We start from the raw sequence: 14708 nt of genomic DNA, 5'->3' as shown, positions 1-14708 counted from the left end.
AGAGAGTGAATACAAAGAACTCCTGCCAGGAAGGATTTACAATGAAAAGCAGCCTGAAAAAGAGAGTTAACATGTTGACTCCTCTGAATTATTTTCGGATGTCGAATAATTCTTCCAGGCATTGCTGCTGTAGAGCTGCTGTTTTTGGTTGAGATCAGGAAACACACAACATGCTGGGGCTGAGTTGGTGCTCGGGCCTAGAAGGACTGGATCTGAGACATGTGGTGCAAATTGTGTCTCCATGAACACATCCATGTTGTAAAGATGAACACTGGATACCTGAAGGCAGGCTTCAATATCCAGTGGGGTGACAGCCTGAGGATATGGAATTGGTTAATGAGTTAATTAAATTGTATTCGTTTAGCACCAAATCATGAAATAGATTTTCTCAAGGCACTTTACATAGTAAAGTTGAGACCTTGTAAAATTATAGAGAAACCCAACAGTTCCCACAACGAGCAGCACTGACGACTGTGGAGAGAAAAAAAAGAGAGAGAGAGAGAGAGAGAGAGAGAGAGAGAGAGAGAGAGAGAGAGACCAGGAACTATTATCAGACTGGTTGTTATAATGAAATTAATGCATCGATGATAGCAGTATAATAATAATAATACTCATCATCATCATTTCTTTTTCTTCTCTTTTCATCCTTATTTTCATCTGATCTACATATTGGATGGAATTAGAGGTGATCACAACATTAATAGATAAACATTCCAAACATCCCTGTCACAGAGGAATCATTTTATCCACGGTGTGAGCAAGACAAACAGACATTCATTCACTCACCACCTGAACAGGGGTGGAGGCAGAGACCAGTCTTGGTCAGATACGATCAGAACTATCTGCATAGTGAGAGGCCTCCAGAGATAAATGAGAACAATGTTGTTGTTTGCATCTTTGCCTTTTTGCATAAAGAATTCCACACAACACTGACTATTGTCAGTAGAAGAGGAGGAGCGTGTGTTACATTTCCCTAAAGCTGCACTAGAACTAGTTCAGTTTGGTGTTAGTGGTGAACACTGGCACAGACAGTCCACAGAGCAGCATCAGGATGGAAGGGATCTTCATTGGTGTCTTGTGTCTCTCAGGTCAGTGAATTTCACTGTTTGTATGATGTCTAACAGGAAATCTGAATATAGAGATTAATTTGAGTCCTCATACATAACAAAAATAACTGGTTTCATCCTCAGGGTGCCTCACCTTCTCCACATGCCTCCTCCATCAGTACCACTTTGTGTCTGATGCAATGAATTGGACTGAAGCTCAGAGCTACTGCAGAGAGACGTACACAGACCTGGCCACTATTGAAAACACTGAAGAAATGAAGAAACTTAACGACACAGTTTTCGCCGCTGGTAACAGCTCTAAGGTTTGGATTGGCCTGTATAATCATATTGACTTGAAGTGGTCAGATGGGTTCAACGAGAGTGGAGCTGAAAATGGGAACTGGGCAATCCTTCGTGACCAAAGCTATTCTGAAGGCAATCAGTTCTGTCTGATCATGATTAATCATGCTTTATGGTATCATTATTACTGCCATAAACAGGGTCCATTTCTCTGCTACAGAGGTAATGTTGTGCTTTATATTGATCTTTACTATACAACATAATGTATAAGATATGATTTTGAAAACCATTGTGTGATCTCAACAATCCCTCTTTTGTTCTCAAACTTAACTGCAGGAACATTAGAGGATTCTGACTTTGTGCTAGTGAATACAGCAAAGAATTGGACTGAGTCTCAGAGGCACTGCAGAGAACACTTCACAGATCTGGCCACTGTGAGGAACAGAACTGACAGTGACGAGATACACAACTTGACAAAACATCTCCCATGGGCATGGATCGGTTTGTACGGATATCTTCAGTTTTACTGGTCCGACGGGAGTAACTACTCATTCAGCTCCTGGTATAAGCATCCACAGTCACTTGACTCATTGAAAGTCAAATGTGGTGTTGCAGATTTGAAGAATGGAGGAAACTGGAGGTTATTTTCCTGTGAAGAAAGAAAACCATTTGTCTGCTACAGCGTCCCAAGTGAGAATCCTTTTTTGTGTTGCTTATTTTTTATTTGTGAGTTTTCTGACAGGCCTGATCAAACTGTCTTGGAGGCAACATGCAGCCCAGAGACCAGAGGTTCCTCACTCTGTGTTTTAAATCAAAGATCTGAGTAGTTCTATCACCACAGGAATAACTGTAAGTTTCACGAAACTATACACCACATTAAATGTGTTTTGTTTCTCTCCTCGTTCTTTGTCTAAGCAGCAGTTAAAACGTTGGTGAAGGTGAGGGTGAACCTACAGGACTCCTCTGTGGACCTGAATGACCCTGCTGTGAAAGAACAGATTCTGAAAGAGGCAAGTCTCCAAAATCCACCCTGAAACATTAACTCATTCATAGACCCTGGACAGATGTATTACAGAGTTTGACATCATCAAATGAACATGAAGGAGACGAGTGAATGTAAAAAAACTCCAGTCACAGATGTTCTACAATGCAAAGCAGCCACAACAATGGAAAGAAGAGTTATAATCATGTTGACTCCTTTAATTATTATTTGACAGATAATTCTTCCAGGTATTGCTAATGTAGAAGCGCAGTTTTTTATTTGAGACCAGGAAACATAAATCCTGATTTTGGCATGATTGCTATGTGACGATCACAAAATACAAACATTCCAGCAGACAAATATCTTGGTAGCTGAGCAGTTACAGCTCCTGCCACGAAAGAGCAGTGTCCATGTAAATATCATCTTTCCAATAAAGACCAAAAATTACTCAAAAGAAAATGTTACTTTGGAACCTGATGCTGTTTATGTGTCCAGAGCTGCAGGATTCAGACAAACAACAATTTAAATTCTAAATCTTCTCCTTTTAATTATTATGATTATTATGATTATTATGATTATTATATGAATTATTAGTGCTGTCACTAATAACATCTTTCCATTAATAATTATCACTCTTGTTTGTCTCTCTCTATTCTCTCTCCCCTTCTCCTCCTATCTCTCTTCTATCCCCTCTTTTCCACCCCCCTCTCCTTCTTGCCCACATTGAGTCTGGTTCTAGAGGTTTCTTCCAGTTAATGAGGGAGTTTTTCTCCACAGTCTCCAAAGTGCTGCTCGTTGTGGGAACTGTTGGGTTTCTCTATACATTTCAAAGTCTTGACTTTCTATGTAAAGTTCCTTGAGATGATGTATATTATGATATATACGCTATATAAATAGAATTGAATTGACTAAAAACACAGAACTCTTTGTCTTAGAGAGCAAAGGAATCTGTTCAAAGTATTTCAAATAGCTGCCATTTCTGTTTTTCAGTTCCAGGAAAGATTGAAGGAGAAAGGACAGAGTGGCGTCACCTTGAAGTGGAAAGAAAAGGCTGATGGGAAAGTTTTCCACAAGGAGGAAAAAGGTTCTGATAAGAAAAAAGACTGAACTTTAAAAATTAGAATTCAACTTTTATTGCATGCGCTAATGTTTCATGTCTGCACGTATACACACCTCTATCACTGTACGCAGTTAAACCATACCAATGAATGCTGTTGTAGAAAAACTAGTCTTTGTGCTTATATTCTTAAACTGTGCATCTGTGTATAAAGAGCATCAGGAACTTTATGCAGCCCGGGAAGAATGTCTAATTAACAACAGACACAGGGAGAGTCTCCATCTGAAGGAAAATGTAATTAGTTGCTAGGCAGGTTAATAATGTTACATCTGATTATGTCTTATACTAAGGGAATGACAAAGACCCACAGCACAGGTCAAGCCCATGCAAAACAGATTTCTGGTTGCAACTGTACGCTTTCACCAGACAGCACCATATATCCAGCATAAAGAAATGTAATCATGTATGCGCCCTTACTGGAATGATTGCTTTTTTAACCTATATTAAGTGTGTGGAAATGTAATCATTTAAAACAAATGCAGATAGACATCGCCCGAATCTAATGGAGTCTGGAGACAGGACCTTCTAAATCGAGTAAGGCCTGAAACAGAGGCCTCCAAAACTCCAAGATTTATAATGGTGTCAAAGTTAGACCAACAATCACAACTTTAATACACCATTAGAATCGACCCCTGACATAACTGTAGGGGGAGACAAAGTCAACTTGGGAAAGTATGACACCATTAGGTTCGGGACGTATCAGAAGTTTTGAACCAATCAGGAGATGGAGAGATCCACCTCCTGATTGGTTGAATGGGCAACAGCAGAGACGAGGATGAGCATATAAGCAGAGGGTTTGAAGCTCAGTCTTCAGTTGGGTTCTGGAGCCAGCTCTTGTTTACAACTTGTAAAAGAATAAACTCTACTGCATTGAACTCTGACCATCTCCAGTGAATTCTTTTGACCAACTATTGAGACTCCAGTAATAGCAAAGTATACGTGTTGGAAAAGAAGTCTAGACTTAGCATCTGGTCCAGTATTAGACTTTTTATCTCCAACAATGCATCCTGTAGAAGAGTCTGACCCTCATCATTAAAACTGTTATTTACACTTTATAAACAAATCCTTTGTTTTCTCACTCACAGGTTTGCAAAGGGGCAACAAATAACCACAGGTTTTTAAATGTTTCTGAATAATGTCTAAAGAATTAGACTCACATTCATCCCAGAAATCCCATAAAATGACACTGATTAAGTTCAATGCTTTGGGAGACAGTCTCTAGCAGCTTTCTATTTGACTCTGCTGACCCCTAGGGGTAAGACCATAGACTACAGTTGCAATGTCTGCAGTTGCAGCCCCATTTACCCCAACATTCCCAAAACAGGAATGTACACGCACACTGCATGTACAACACACACACACACACACACACACACACACACACACACACACACACACACACACACACACACACACACACACACACACACACAAATGTATATATACATACATACATAAAATATGTAAGGAGGAATTATGGTAAAAATTATTCACATGACAGTGGAATATTCCCACTTTTAATTTGATAACTTTATTAAACATGGCTTTTACATCTGAATATAGAGTGTAAACATTGTGTTGCTGTGACTACAAGCAGCTACAGAGCTCACAGTGTACAGTGTATGATAGGGTTGTCAGTGTTACACTCAAGCTGTGACTCTTAGTGAAGGGATCGTAAACCTACAAGTCTGTGCTATTGTCTTATGATCGTATTAGACTTTTTCTGCATGTGTGTGTGTTTCCTGGAGGAGTCCTCCTTCCTCTTCCTGCTGCCGTGGCTGCTCTGCTGCAGCCTGTAGGTTTTCTGAGCCTGGGCTCTTTCCTTCTCCAGGACCTCTGTGTCATCCAGAATCTCCAGACCTGGGATCTGACTGATGACGTTCTGTCTGAAGAGGAACAAAATGAAGACAAATGAGAAACACCATTCACAGGACATTGTATGCAGGTTGACTTTATGTACATAGATGCAGTTGTGGGATGTAATGAAGTACATTTACTACATTAAAGTACTACATTTTTCATGAATTTGAACTTTAGTTAATGAGTATTATTTTCTGGTAATTTTCAATTTGAATCCACTTCATATATCAGCAAATATCTGACCCGATGAATATGTCAGCCTAAATGAATCTACCCCCCCACCCCAGTCATTTAAATAAACACGTTCCCTGAGACTTTGGCCGAGGAGGTGGAGTTGCTGCTATTTTTAACTCCAGTCTATCAATTAATCCTTAACCTAAACTAAGCTACAACTCAATTGAAAGTCTTGTTCTTAGTCTTCCACACCCATCCAAGAAATACCAACAGCCAATCATATTTGCTGTAGTTTACCGTGCTCTTGGGGCTTATTCTGAATATTTAACATATTAATATATTAAGAGTTTTTACCAAACCAAAACTAAAAGCAGATAAAGTTATTATTGTCGGTGACTTTAATATTCATGTAGACAATAATAACGATAGCCTTAGCATAGCATTTATTTCAGTACTAGACTCAATTGGTTTCAGTCAGTGTGTACACCAACCTACTCATTGTTGTAACCACACACTTTATTTACCTTGTACTATCATACGGTTTCAAAATTTAACATCTAATAGTACTTCCACATAATCCGATTTATTTATCCGATTTATTTCTCATTATCAGAATATATGCCACTAATAAAAAACTCATTTTCTAGATGTCTACCTGATAGTGCTGTAGCTTAAGGAAAGTTTAAGGAAATAATTCCAAGTACATTTAACCCTGTATTATCCGTCGATATAACCAACGAATTCTTTAAAACCCCTAGCTCCACTGAGATTGATGTACCACAGTCCTTTAAACTAGCTGTCATCAAACCCCTTCTCAAAAAATCCACCCTGGACCAGAAGGTTTTAGCCAACTACAGACCGATATCTAACCTCCTCTTCCTGTCTAAAATCCTTGAAAAGGATACATTACTCCGGGAATGTAATTTTATTCTCATTATATATGCTTCCACTAGGAAACATTATCAGGACACACTAAATTTCCACTGCTATGCGGATGACACCCAGTTATACTTGTCAATAAAACCAGAACAGTGTAATCAATTAACTAAACTCCAAGCATGTCTCAAGGACATCAAAACCTGGATGACCGGCAATTATCTCTTATTAAACTCAGATAAAACAGAGGTTCTAATACTTGGCCCTAAACACCTTTAGAGATACATTATCTAATGATACAGCTGCGCTTGACGACATTGCCTTTGCTTCCAAATTAAACAGTCAGGAACTTGGGAGTGATCTTCGATCCCGATTAGTCCTTTAATTCACACTTAAAACAAATTACTAGGACCGCCTTCCACTTACATAACATCTACAAAAATCAGACATGGCCTGTCTCAAAAGGATGTAGAAAAACTAGTCCAGGCCTTTGTTACGTCCAGATTTGATTATTGTAATTCCTTATTATCAGGCTCCAGCAGTAAGTCGTTAAAGACTCTGCAGCTTGTCCAAAATGCTGCAGCACGTGTCCTGACAACAACCGGGAAAAGAGAGCACATTTGTCCTGTATTAGCTTCACTACACTGGCTTCCTGTTAAATCTAGAATAGGATTTAAAATCCTCCTCCTCACCTACAAGGCCCTTAATAATATGGCACATTATCCCTTAAAGAGCTGATAGTACCATATCACCCCACTAGAGCAGTGCGCTCCCAGAATTCAGGCTTACTTGTCGTCCCTAACGTCTCTAAAAGCAGAGTAGGAGCATGTCCCACTTTCAGTTCGGGAGGCAGACACCATTTGTAAGTTCAAGAGTACGCGCAATTCTCTTGCGCGCAGCCTCCTGGCTGTTCACACCGGACGTGCATTTCTCCATGCCGGTCAGCGCGAGATTTTGCTTTCTCCGCTGGTTGTTGTATGCTCCTATCAATGTAGGGGTTCTCTCTCTGTCTGTCTGCTTGTTTGCTTGTAGCACTGCATGAAAAGAAAAATTTGGGAATTTCAGGTTAACGGCTGTTCACAGGAATCTGCAGGCAGCACAGAAACTGCCAGGAACTGCCGGGAATTGTCGCAGGGTTCCAGTTTCAGGCAGTTTTACAAGCCTGAGAATGTTGGCAGGTGACCCCCCTTCTCCTAGGCCTATGTAAATGACAATGCTGTGAGCTTTACAAATGCAAATCAGGATAGTTTCACTCAGTGGTGCAGAGGTAACACCTTTTTCTAAAAGGTACTAACTAAGGTACCAACTAAAATATCTGGCATAAGTACACCAGGCTTAAAATAAATATAAAATCTGAAATTGTAGCTTATATAGATTTCCCTTATGTAAGTAAGTGTGCTATAATGAATTACATTGTATACCATGAGCAAAGGTCAATGCTATGAAAATTTTTTGAAACAGTGCAATTTATTTCAACATTTGCCTGTCAAGCTCATCCAAGATAATATGTTGGAATGGAGAGAGTGGCACCACTGTACAGTTTTCTAAGAGAAGTCTTTCTGCTGACACCAAAACACTGTGCTTCACATAAAGCATATCAGCTGTGTCATCGCGTGTCAAAGTTTCAACCATTTGTCCTCCCAAAATACTGGCAAACTCAGCACCATATGCACATGTCCATGGCATACTAAGCTGTTGACTCTGCTGAAATTGCCTCATAATTTGAACTTCAATTATCCTATTGTTGTTATTAAACTTTCTCAGTGTTCCATTAAAACACTCAACACTTTTATCCAAAGTGACTTACAACAAGTGCATTCAACTATGAGGGTACAAACACAGAACAGCAAGAATCCTGTAAGTACATTAACTTAACACCAGAAAGAATAAACTGGTCCTCAGTCACATACTCATCCCATATAAATGTAAAGTACAATTTAAAAACTGTTATAACCGCTGCTTCAAAAGTGAAAAGGTCATTTGTGAAGTTTTACTCTGAAAATGTCACACTCAGCTACATGCCATGTCACTTGTTAACGTCAACGTGGTAGAGGGCTGGTCCAATCCAGCCTCATGAAGATGCAGACATGAAACTACCGGCTTGTGTTTTGCGTGCTCCGACGAGTGACTCTGTTTTCGGTGTGTAATGGCAGATTTTGCATTTGTGTAATGTTTAATAGAAGAACAGATATGTATTTAGAAGAAGTAGATAACAAATGTGTTTCTGTGACTTAACTACGGGAAGTTGCAGAAGGAAGTGTTTATGACCCTCACATGTGTGTCTTAGCAAATGCTTCACTGCAGGGGTTACTTAGTGTGTCTGATAGAGATGGGTGAGGGGAACTCTGCATTGTATACAGGACTGGGGTCTTTTGATGTTGTAAATCTAGATAGGGGATCTCGGAGACAGATTGTCTCACACCAGAGAGGCACACCAGGGGTTAGGGACGGAGATCTGAGACAGGAACTCTGCCCAACCTGGTCAGACATCAAGAGACTGAAGTATACCTTTTGGCTCCTCGCGGGGAGGGGCTTCTGATTGTATAAGTGAAGTGATTCTCCTGTGCTCTGTGCTCATTCTGTACACGTCACACTAGGTGACTGTGTGGGGTGAGCCCACCTGCAGGTGATTTGGTTGAACTTTCCTAGAGACAATGTTATGTGTGTATTATTATACAATAGAGTATGATTATTAAACAGAAACTGCCACCACAGGTGTAAAAAACTTGCTGAAGTCGACACAACACTGTTTCCCTGGAGGAGAGGATGAGTGCGTTGGAAAGTAAAGCCGCAGGCCCAGTGTGGACGAGTCGAGGCGGAGAAGACGGGCGCACAATCCCCAAATTAGGGGAAAAAATAGACCAGACGCTGAAACCATTGGTGCAGAGCACGAGGCGCCCCCGGCGCTGCGCGGTGCATCGCAGCCGATGTGAACAGCCAATTGAGTAACATGGGGCGGAAAGGAGGCGCCCAGCTGTTCTTGGCGCTGCGCGGAGCTTCCGCGTCCGGTGTGAACCCGGCGTAAGGCATAAAAATGCCATAGTATAGTAAGATGATTTGACGTTTGACAAGCTGATAGTTTTTATCTCCTATTATTACATTCTCACATACATTGAGTTTTGTAATATAATTCAGGGATTGCATTGTAGTTTTTGATTATATTAATAAAAACTGAGTGTGCATGTATGTGAGCATTCATACTATTTTAGCACTCAATTGACTGACTGTACATAGGTTGGTAGTGAACTGTGACTTCTAGTTCCAGCTCAGACTGGCCTGGTCTTGTTTAGATTCAGAGCAGTGGTGACATACTTGAAAACAAACTGAGGTGTCAACAACACATCCTTAAGTGTCTTGAGGGTCTACAGCATAATGAATCTCAAGCATATTATTAGGGGTAATGTGTTAGTGTTATTAGTGTAAGACCTTTTATGACTCTGTGGTGGCATCGGCCATCTCCTTTGGAGCTGCAGCATTTCATCTGCTGACAGGAAGAGGCTGGATAGACTGATCAGGAGGGCCAGCTCAATCCTGGAGCCCAGTGGAGGTGGTGGGACAGAGGTCGATGATGGACAGTGAGTCCCACCCCTTGCAGGACACCGTCACAGCACTGGGCGGCTCCTTCAGTGACTGATCCACCCCAAGTGTCTGGAGGAGAGGTATCGTGTTAGACTGTACAATCAGTTCTGCTCCCAGTAGACCACGCACCTACTATGGACTGCACTTTAACTCAGGTCTTACTCTTAACTGTTCAATATTCATTATCTGTCAGATAAGGATGCTGCAGAGGATGCTGCACCTGTGATCTGTGAATATGGGCTTTACAAATACAATTTGATTTGATTGATTATCTCAACATTACACTTTGTGACAGGCTGTTTTTTAAAGAACAGATTAACTGACATTGTTCTATCAGAAACAAATAGAGCAGAGATAAGTCCAGGTTTTGCACAGAAGAATAAAGTGTCAGGGATCATTAATTAATCACTTTGTCTTTTCTTTTACATATTATCCCTCATATATTTTAGTAAACAAATTTTCTATTTCTATACTATTCAGTATTTTGCACTGTTTAGATAATTGTATGTTTAAAGTGTTTTATTGCTACAGTTGCCTTATTGTTAAAAATCCATTTCATTAAAAGAAGAAATAGTCAGTTTTCTATCATACTTTTGAACTGATTCTCACCTGACTGTTTCTTTATATTGAATGTGATGAAATGTGATTAGAGGTGATCACAGTAATAATGACTCTGAGCCAAAGCCCAACAGTCCCCTTATAAACGTCCATTTAAATCCACTAGAGGCAGATTCATAGCTTAACAACATGTCAGCTGACACAATACGAAGCAAAATCCTGCTTCCAACCCCTCAGCATTCAATAAATAACTGAGAGCATGTTGAAAAGTACCCGAGAGAGCGGATATGTGAACGAAGACATCCGCTGTGGTGGCTTCAACGGGATTGGCCGAGAGCTCCCACTTCCGGACTGCACAGGCATAACTTATCAATCAGGAGCGAAGGCTAAACTAGTAGCTCACAGATTACAGGTAACTCTTGACAGGTAAGTTTGTTTGTTTGTTAAAAGATTTTAATTCTGTGAATCTATTTGTAGATTCGCACCCCCTTTTTTAATAAAACTTGGTTTTTATTAAACATTTCACATTTACAGTTCTGAATTTATCACCGGTTTATAAATTAATTGGTTTTGTAATCTGTAGTTTATATTCTGTCACAAAGGCTGCAATGTGGGGTGATAAATACATTTAACATTTAAAATGTTCCTATTCGAGGGTAACTTCTCTGGAAAACAATATAATAGTTATTTCATATAACATCAAATCTCTACTATTTCACATTCTAAGCTTTGTTAATTTTTAATGTTTCACCGACACCAAACATAATAAAAGTAAATCTTTGTTATTTGTAGGACATTAATGGAGAGCTGTTGTAAGTGTTGCACTCCGAGAGTGAAAACTAACTTCAGTAAATACCAAACTCATAGGATGTGCGAGAGAAAAGCACGGGTTGACAGTAAAACCAACACTGGTACAAGTTATGGGAGTGATTTATTCCAGGATGCAGGTTCAGTGCACTACGCTTCCTGATGAGGACACACGATCAAATTTAACTGCAAAATCAACAGAGCAAACAAACGCCAGAAAGAGAAGAATAAAAGAAAAACAGTGTGGTCAAAATTACATGGTCAGTGCCATCATCTGTGAAACTCCTTCACTTTTTTAGTATAATGTCTAATTCCCACTTTCCCCTTTGTTAAAGAGGACATTGATACAATGACGACACATCACTACAAAACTAAGAACAAGTCGAACATGAGCAGATTATGTACAAAAGATGAATTAAGGTGTAAATCAGGACGAGTGAACGTGATCTGCTGCATCAAGTGCAAGACGAACCAAGGGGTGATCCTGGTGGTGGTGGTGGTAGCATTGGTCTGTAAAGACTTTTGGATTCAGAGTCAGAGTGGACTTGTTCAGTTGCTGCCCAGTACGTGTTGACGGCACTGCTCGCATTGTAGTGCAATCAAACCAACAAAAGACTTCAGCAAAAGGCAACAAAAACACTCACCGGTGTTTACACGTACTGGGGAAAATGACAAGTGTATAAAAATATTCATGTTCATAGTCGCCACTGTGTAGTTGTGAGTATCTTTATAAGACAATGAAATCATTTCCAGTTAACAATGAAGACCATCAAATTATCTCACTCATGAGATTACACTGAAAGTACGTAGAATGGATACATGTGAAGCAGGCAATTGTGTGGAGGAAACAGGAAATAGTGAAACTCAGTAAAAGGTCTGTCAAAAAAACAACTTGTGTGTATTTTGGTAGTAGTGTAAAACACTCACACACGTCAAAGGGAATATGTACAAAGTGGAGATTGTTCGTATTTACACATTTACATACAACAAACCAAACCTTTAAGGAGACACAATTCCACCATGGGCTATGCCTAATATAGGCTGATACAGTAAAATATATCAACTACACCTTCCCTCCATGACGACCTTTGTCTCCAGGGGAACGAAGTCTGACCGAGAACGTGTGGGAAGGAGGAGGTGGAGGAGAAAGGGGCCGACGGTTATTAGAAATAAATAAACTCAACATGTCACAGAGCAGATTCACATCTGCTGTTTTAGGCACCACGGGACAGACGATGAGCTCCTACGGGAGGTGGTGCTGGTTTCTAACGCCACACAACAAAACCTCTGTAAACGTGTGAGTAACAAACAAGTGTGTGGATGCAGTGGGGCTCTGACCAATGACGACGTCCGTGTGAACAAACAATATCTTCTGAAGGAGCTGAGCTCAAGTACCTGTGAGTGGGATTTTAACAAAGTGCAACACCGCCCTCTTGTGTTTGCATGTGTACACTCTTCATATGCAAATTCACAAGGGTATATCATAGCCTACATTCTATTGAGAGAATATTATTGCCTTTGAAGAGACTGTGTCTAGTAATTGAGGGAAACAAAAATGGGATTAAAGAGTGGGAGGAGCAAAAATACATCTTTCTTTCATTGTACTTCATCCCCTTAATGCACGTTACCGTTAGGAAATCATTATCTTAGCACACTGGTCTTTAGCTACTTCTGCCTTTATGTAGCTGTGGCCTTTTGGTCATGGGAGGTTCAACCCTCTTTGACTGTGAATAGGACTGGAAGCCTGTGCAGAGTCATGCTTGCTGATGTTGAGAGTCTACAAGTGAGACGACAGCGTACACACAGATATTGTTTTTTAAAATCGATGAGAGAGTGTGCTTGGTGTGATGCCATCCAGATCTCCATCCTCACCGGGGGTCAGGTCTTCAGGGCTGAGGAGGGGAAGGGTGGCTTGCAGTGATGTGACACACATTGGGCGAAGCAGAGTGTCCCATCCCCTGACAGGAAGGGACAGAGGGTAGGGAAGAAGGACGGAGGTGAAGGCCTCCACCAGGCTCAGCCCAAAAGAGGGGGAAAAACTAAATCACCAATGTTGGAGCTGAAGGATTGAGGAGGCCATGGAGAGGAGGCGAAGTGTCCAAGGTGGAAAAGAAGGAAAGGAGAGAGAAGGAGGAAGGCAAAGTGGAGTCCCTGTGCTCGTTAGCCGGCTAGGCTAGGCTAGCTTGTTAGAGTTGTCATGGCAGCCATCAGCTGGTAAGGTAACTGTGTAGCTCTCTGGAGTTGATGCTCAGGACCACACCCGAATGGTTACCTAGCAACAAAGGGGTGAGAAGAAACAGGCAAACCAATGAGCGATGCTGAAGAGTGACAAACACAAATTACCACACACTGGTGTTAAAGATGTGGAGTTTATCTTTGTCCTCCAGGTCCAACAAATGTGTCAACTGCATTTCATTCCTCATTCATCATTAGTTAAAATGATTTTAAACATATTCTCATCCCTGCTTTGTTTACATTATGACTGTAAGAGAACTGGTTACTGTGCTGTAAGATGAAGCCCCATTTATTTACCATTAAAAAATAAATAAATCCATTCTTATCTCTCCCTTTAAAGGTTGAGTGTGTAGAATTTAGGGGGATCTATTGGTAAAAATGGAAGATAATGTTCATGATTGTGTTGTCATTAGTATATAAACATATGAAACTATGAATAATGTTTTGTAACCTTAGAACGAGCAGGTCCTCTTCCATGTAGTATACAAATGTAGCTCAGAAAAAAAAAAAAAAACACTCTCTGGCTCTAGGGAGGATTTTCATGTTTTTATATCACCTGCAGGCGACTGTTAGCTTTCCTACATGTTTATTAAATAAGGCAAGCTGGCTGCAATCTACACCCTCACCGATAGATGTCACTAAACCCTACACTGGGACTGAAACTAATGATTGTAACCAATGATAAATGAAGCCATGCATTATTTTTTCATTTGATCGATGAATTGATTAATATAATCTAATGATCACATCTTGATGATTTGATGAATTCAATTGTCTCCAGAGTCCAAAACTAAACCGTATAAATAGAGAAAAGCAGCAAGTTGACAGATTTGAGAGGCTGGAATCAAAAAAGTTTGGCTGTCAAGCAAAGTGGGGACCTACTCATCATGTGGCGCTTTCTCCAAAGCACCACTTACTGTCAAAAACTCCACCATGTACCTTACATGTTTATATCAGCATAACATCATACAAACAACAGTTTTGGTAGCATTTAAAATGTTGGACACTCAGTGATATTTCTTTTAGTTATGGACTTAATGGAAAGCAACCACCAATAAATGTAAATAAATCATGCTCATTCAGAGGTGGTGATCACTAGGAGCCAACCACAGCCCTGATCACACATTTCGTTGCTATCATCAAAACAAATCATATCATACATAACATCATATAT

The 14708-nt window shown here is 40.3% G+C and overlaps 2 protein-coding genes across 8 annotated transcripts in view; one reads left to right on the top strand and one right to left on the bottom strand.

The window, feature by feature from the left end:
* Positions 1-1301: 1301 nt before the first annotated feature.
* LOC118102725 (proteoglycan 3-like) lies at positions 1302-2380 on the top strand. Its single transcript, XM_047338997.1, has 3 exons — positions 1302-1568; positions 1683-2036; positions 2265-2380. Exons 1-3 carry the CDS (start codon positions 1322-1324, stop codon positions 2378-2380), a joined length of 717 nt encoding a protein of 238 aa, XP_047194953.1. The 5' UTR covers positions 1302-1321.
* A 9024-nt stretch (positions 2381-11404) lies between these two features.
* sorcs2 (sortilin-related VPS10 domain containing receptor 2) overlaps positions 11405-14708 on the bottom strand; it is a 289978-nt gene continuing 286674 nt past the window's right edge. For all 7 annotated transcript variants that reach the window (XM_047338822.1, XM_035148847.2, XM_035148848.2 and 4 more), the window contains one exon: positions 11405-13571. In XM_047338822.1, the coding sequence (XP_047194778.1) occupies positions 13507-13571 (65 nt within the window). In that variant the 3' untranslated portion in view covers positions 11405-13506. The remainder of the gene's footprint in view (positions 13572-14708) is intronic.

This window comes from Hippoglossus stenolepis, chromosome 23 (assembly GCF_022539355.2).
Source record: "Hippoglossus stenolepis isolate QCI-W04-F060 chromosome 23, HSTE1.2, whole genome shotgun sequence".
Lineage (NCBI taxonomy): Eukaryota > Metazoa > Chordata > Actinopteri > Pleuronectiformes > Pleuronectidae > Hippoglossus > Hippoglossus stenolepis.
The sequence above is the reverse complement of the archived record's forward strand: the minus strand, read 5'-3'. Positions and strand labels throughout refer to the sequence as shown.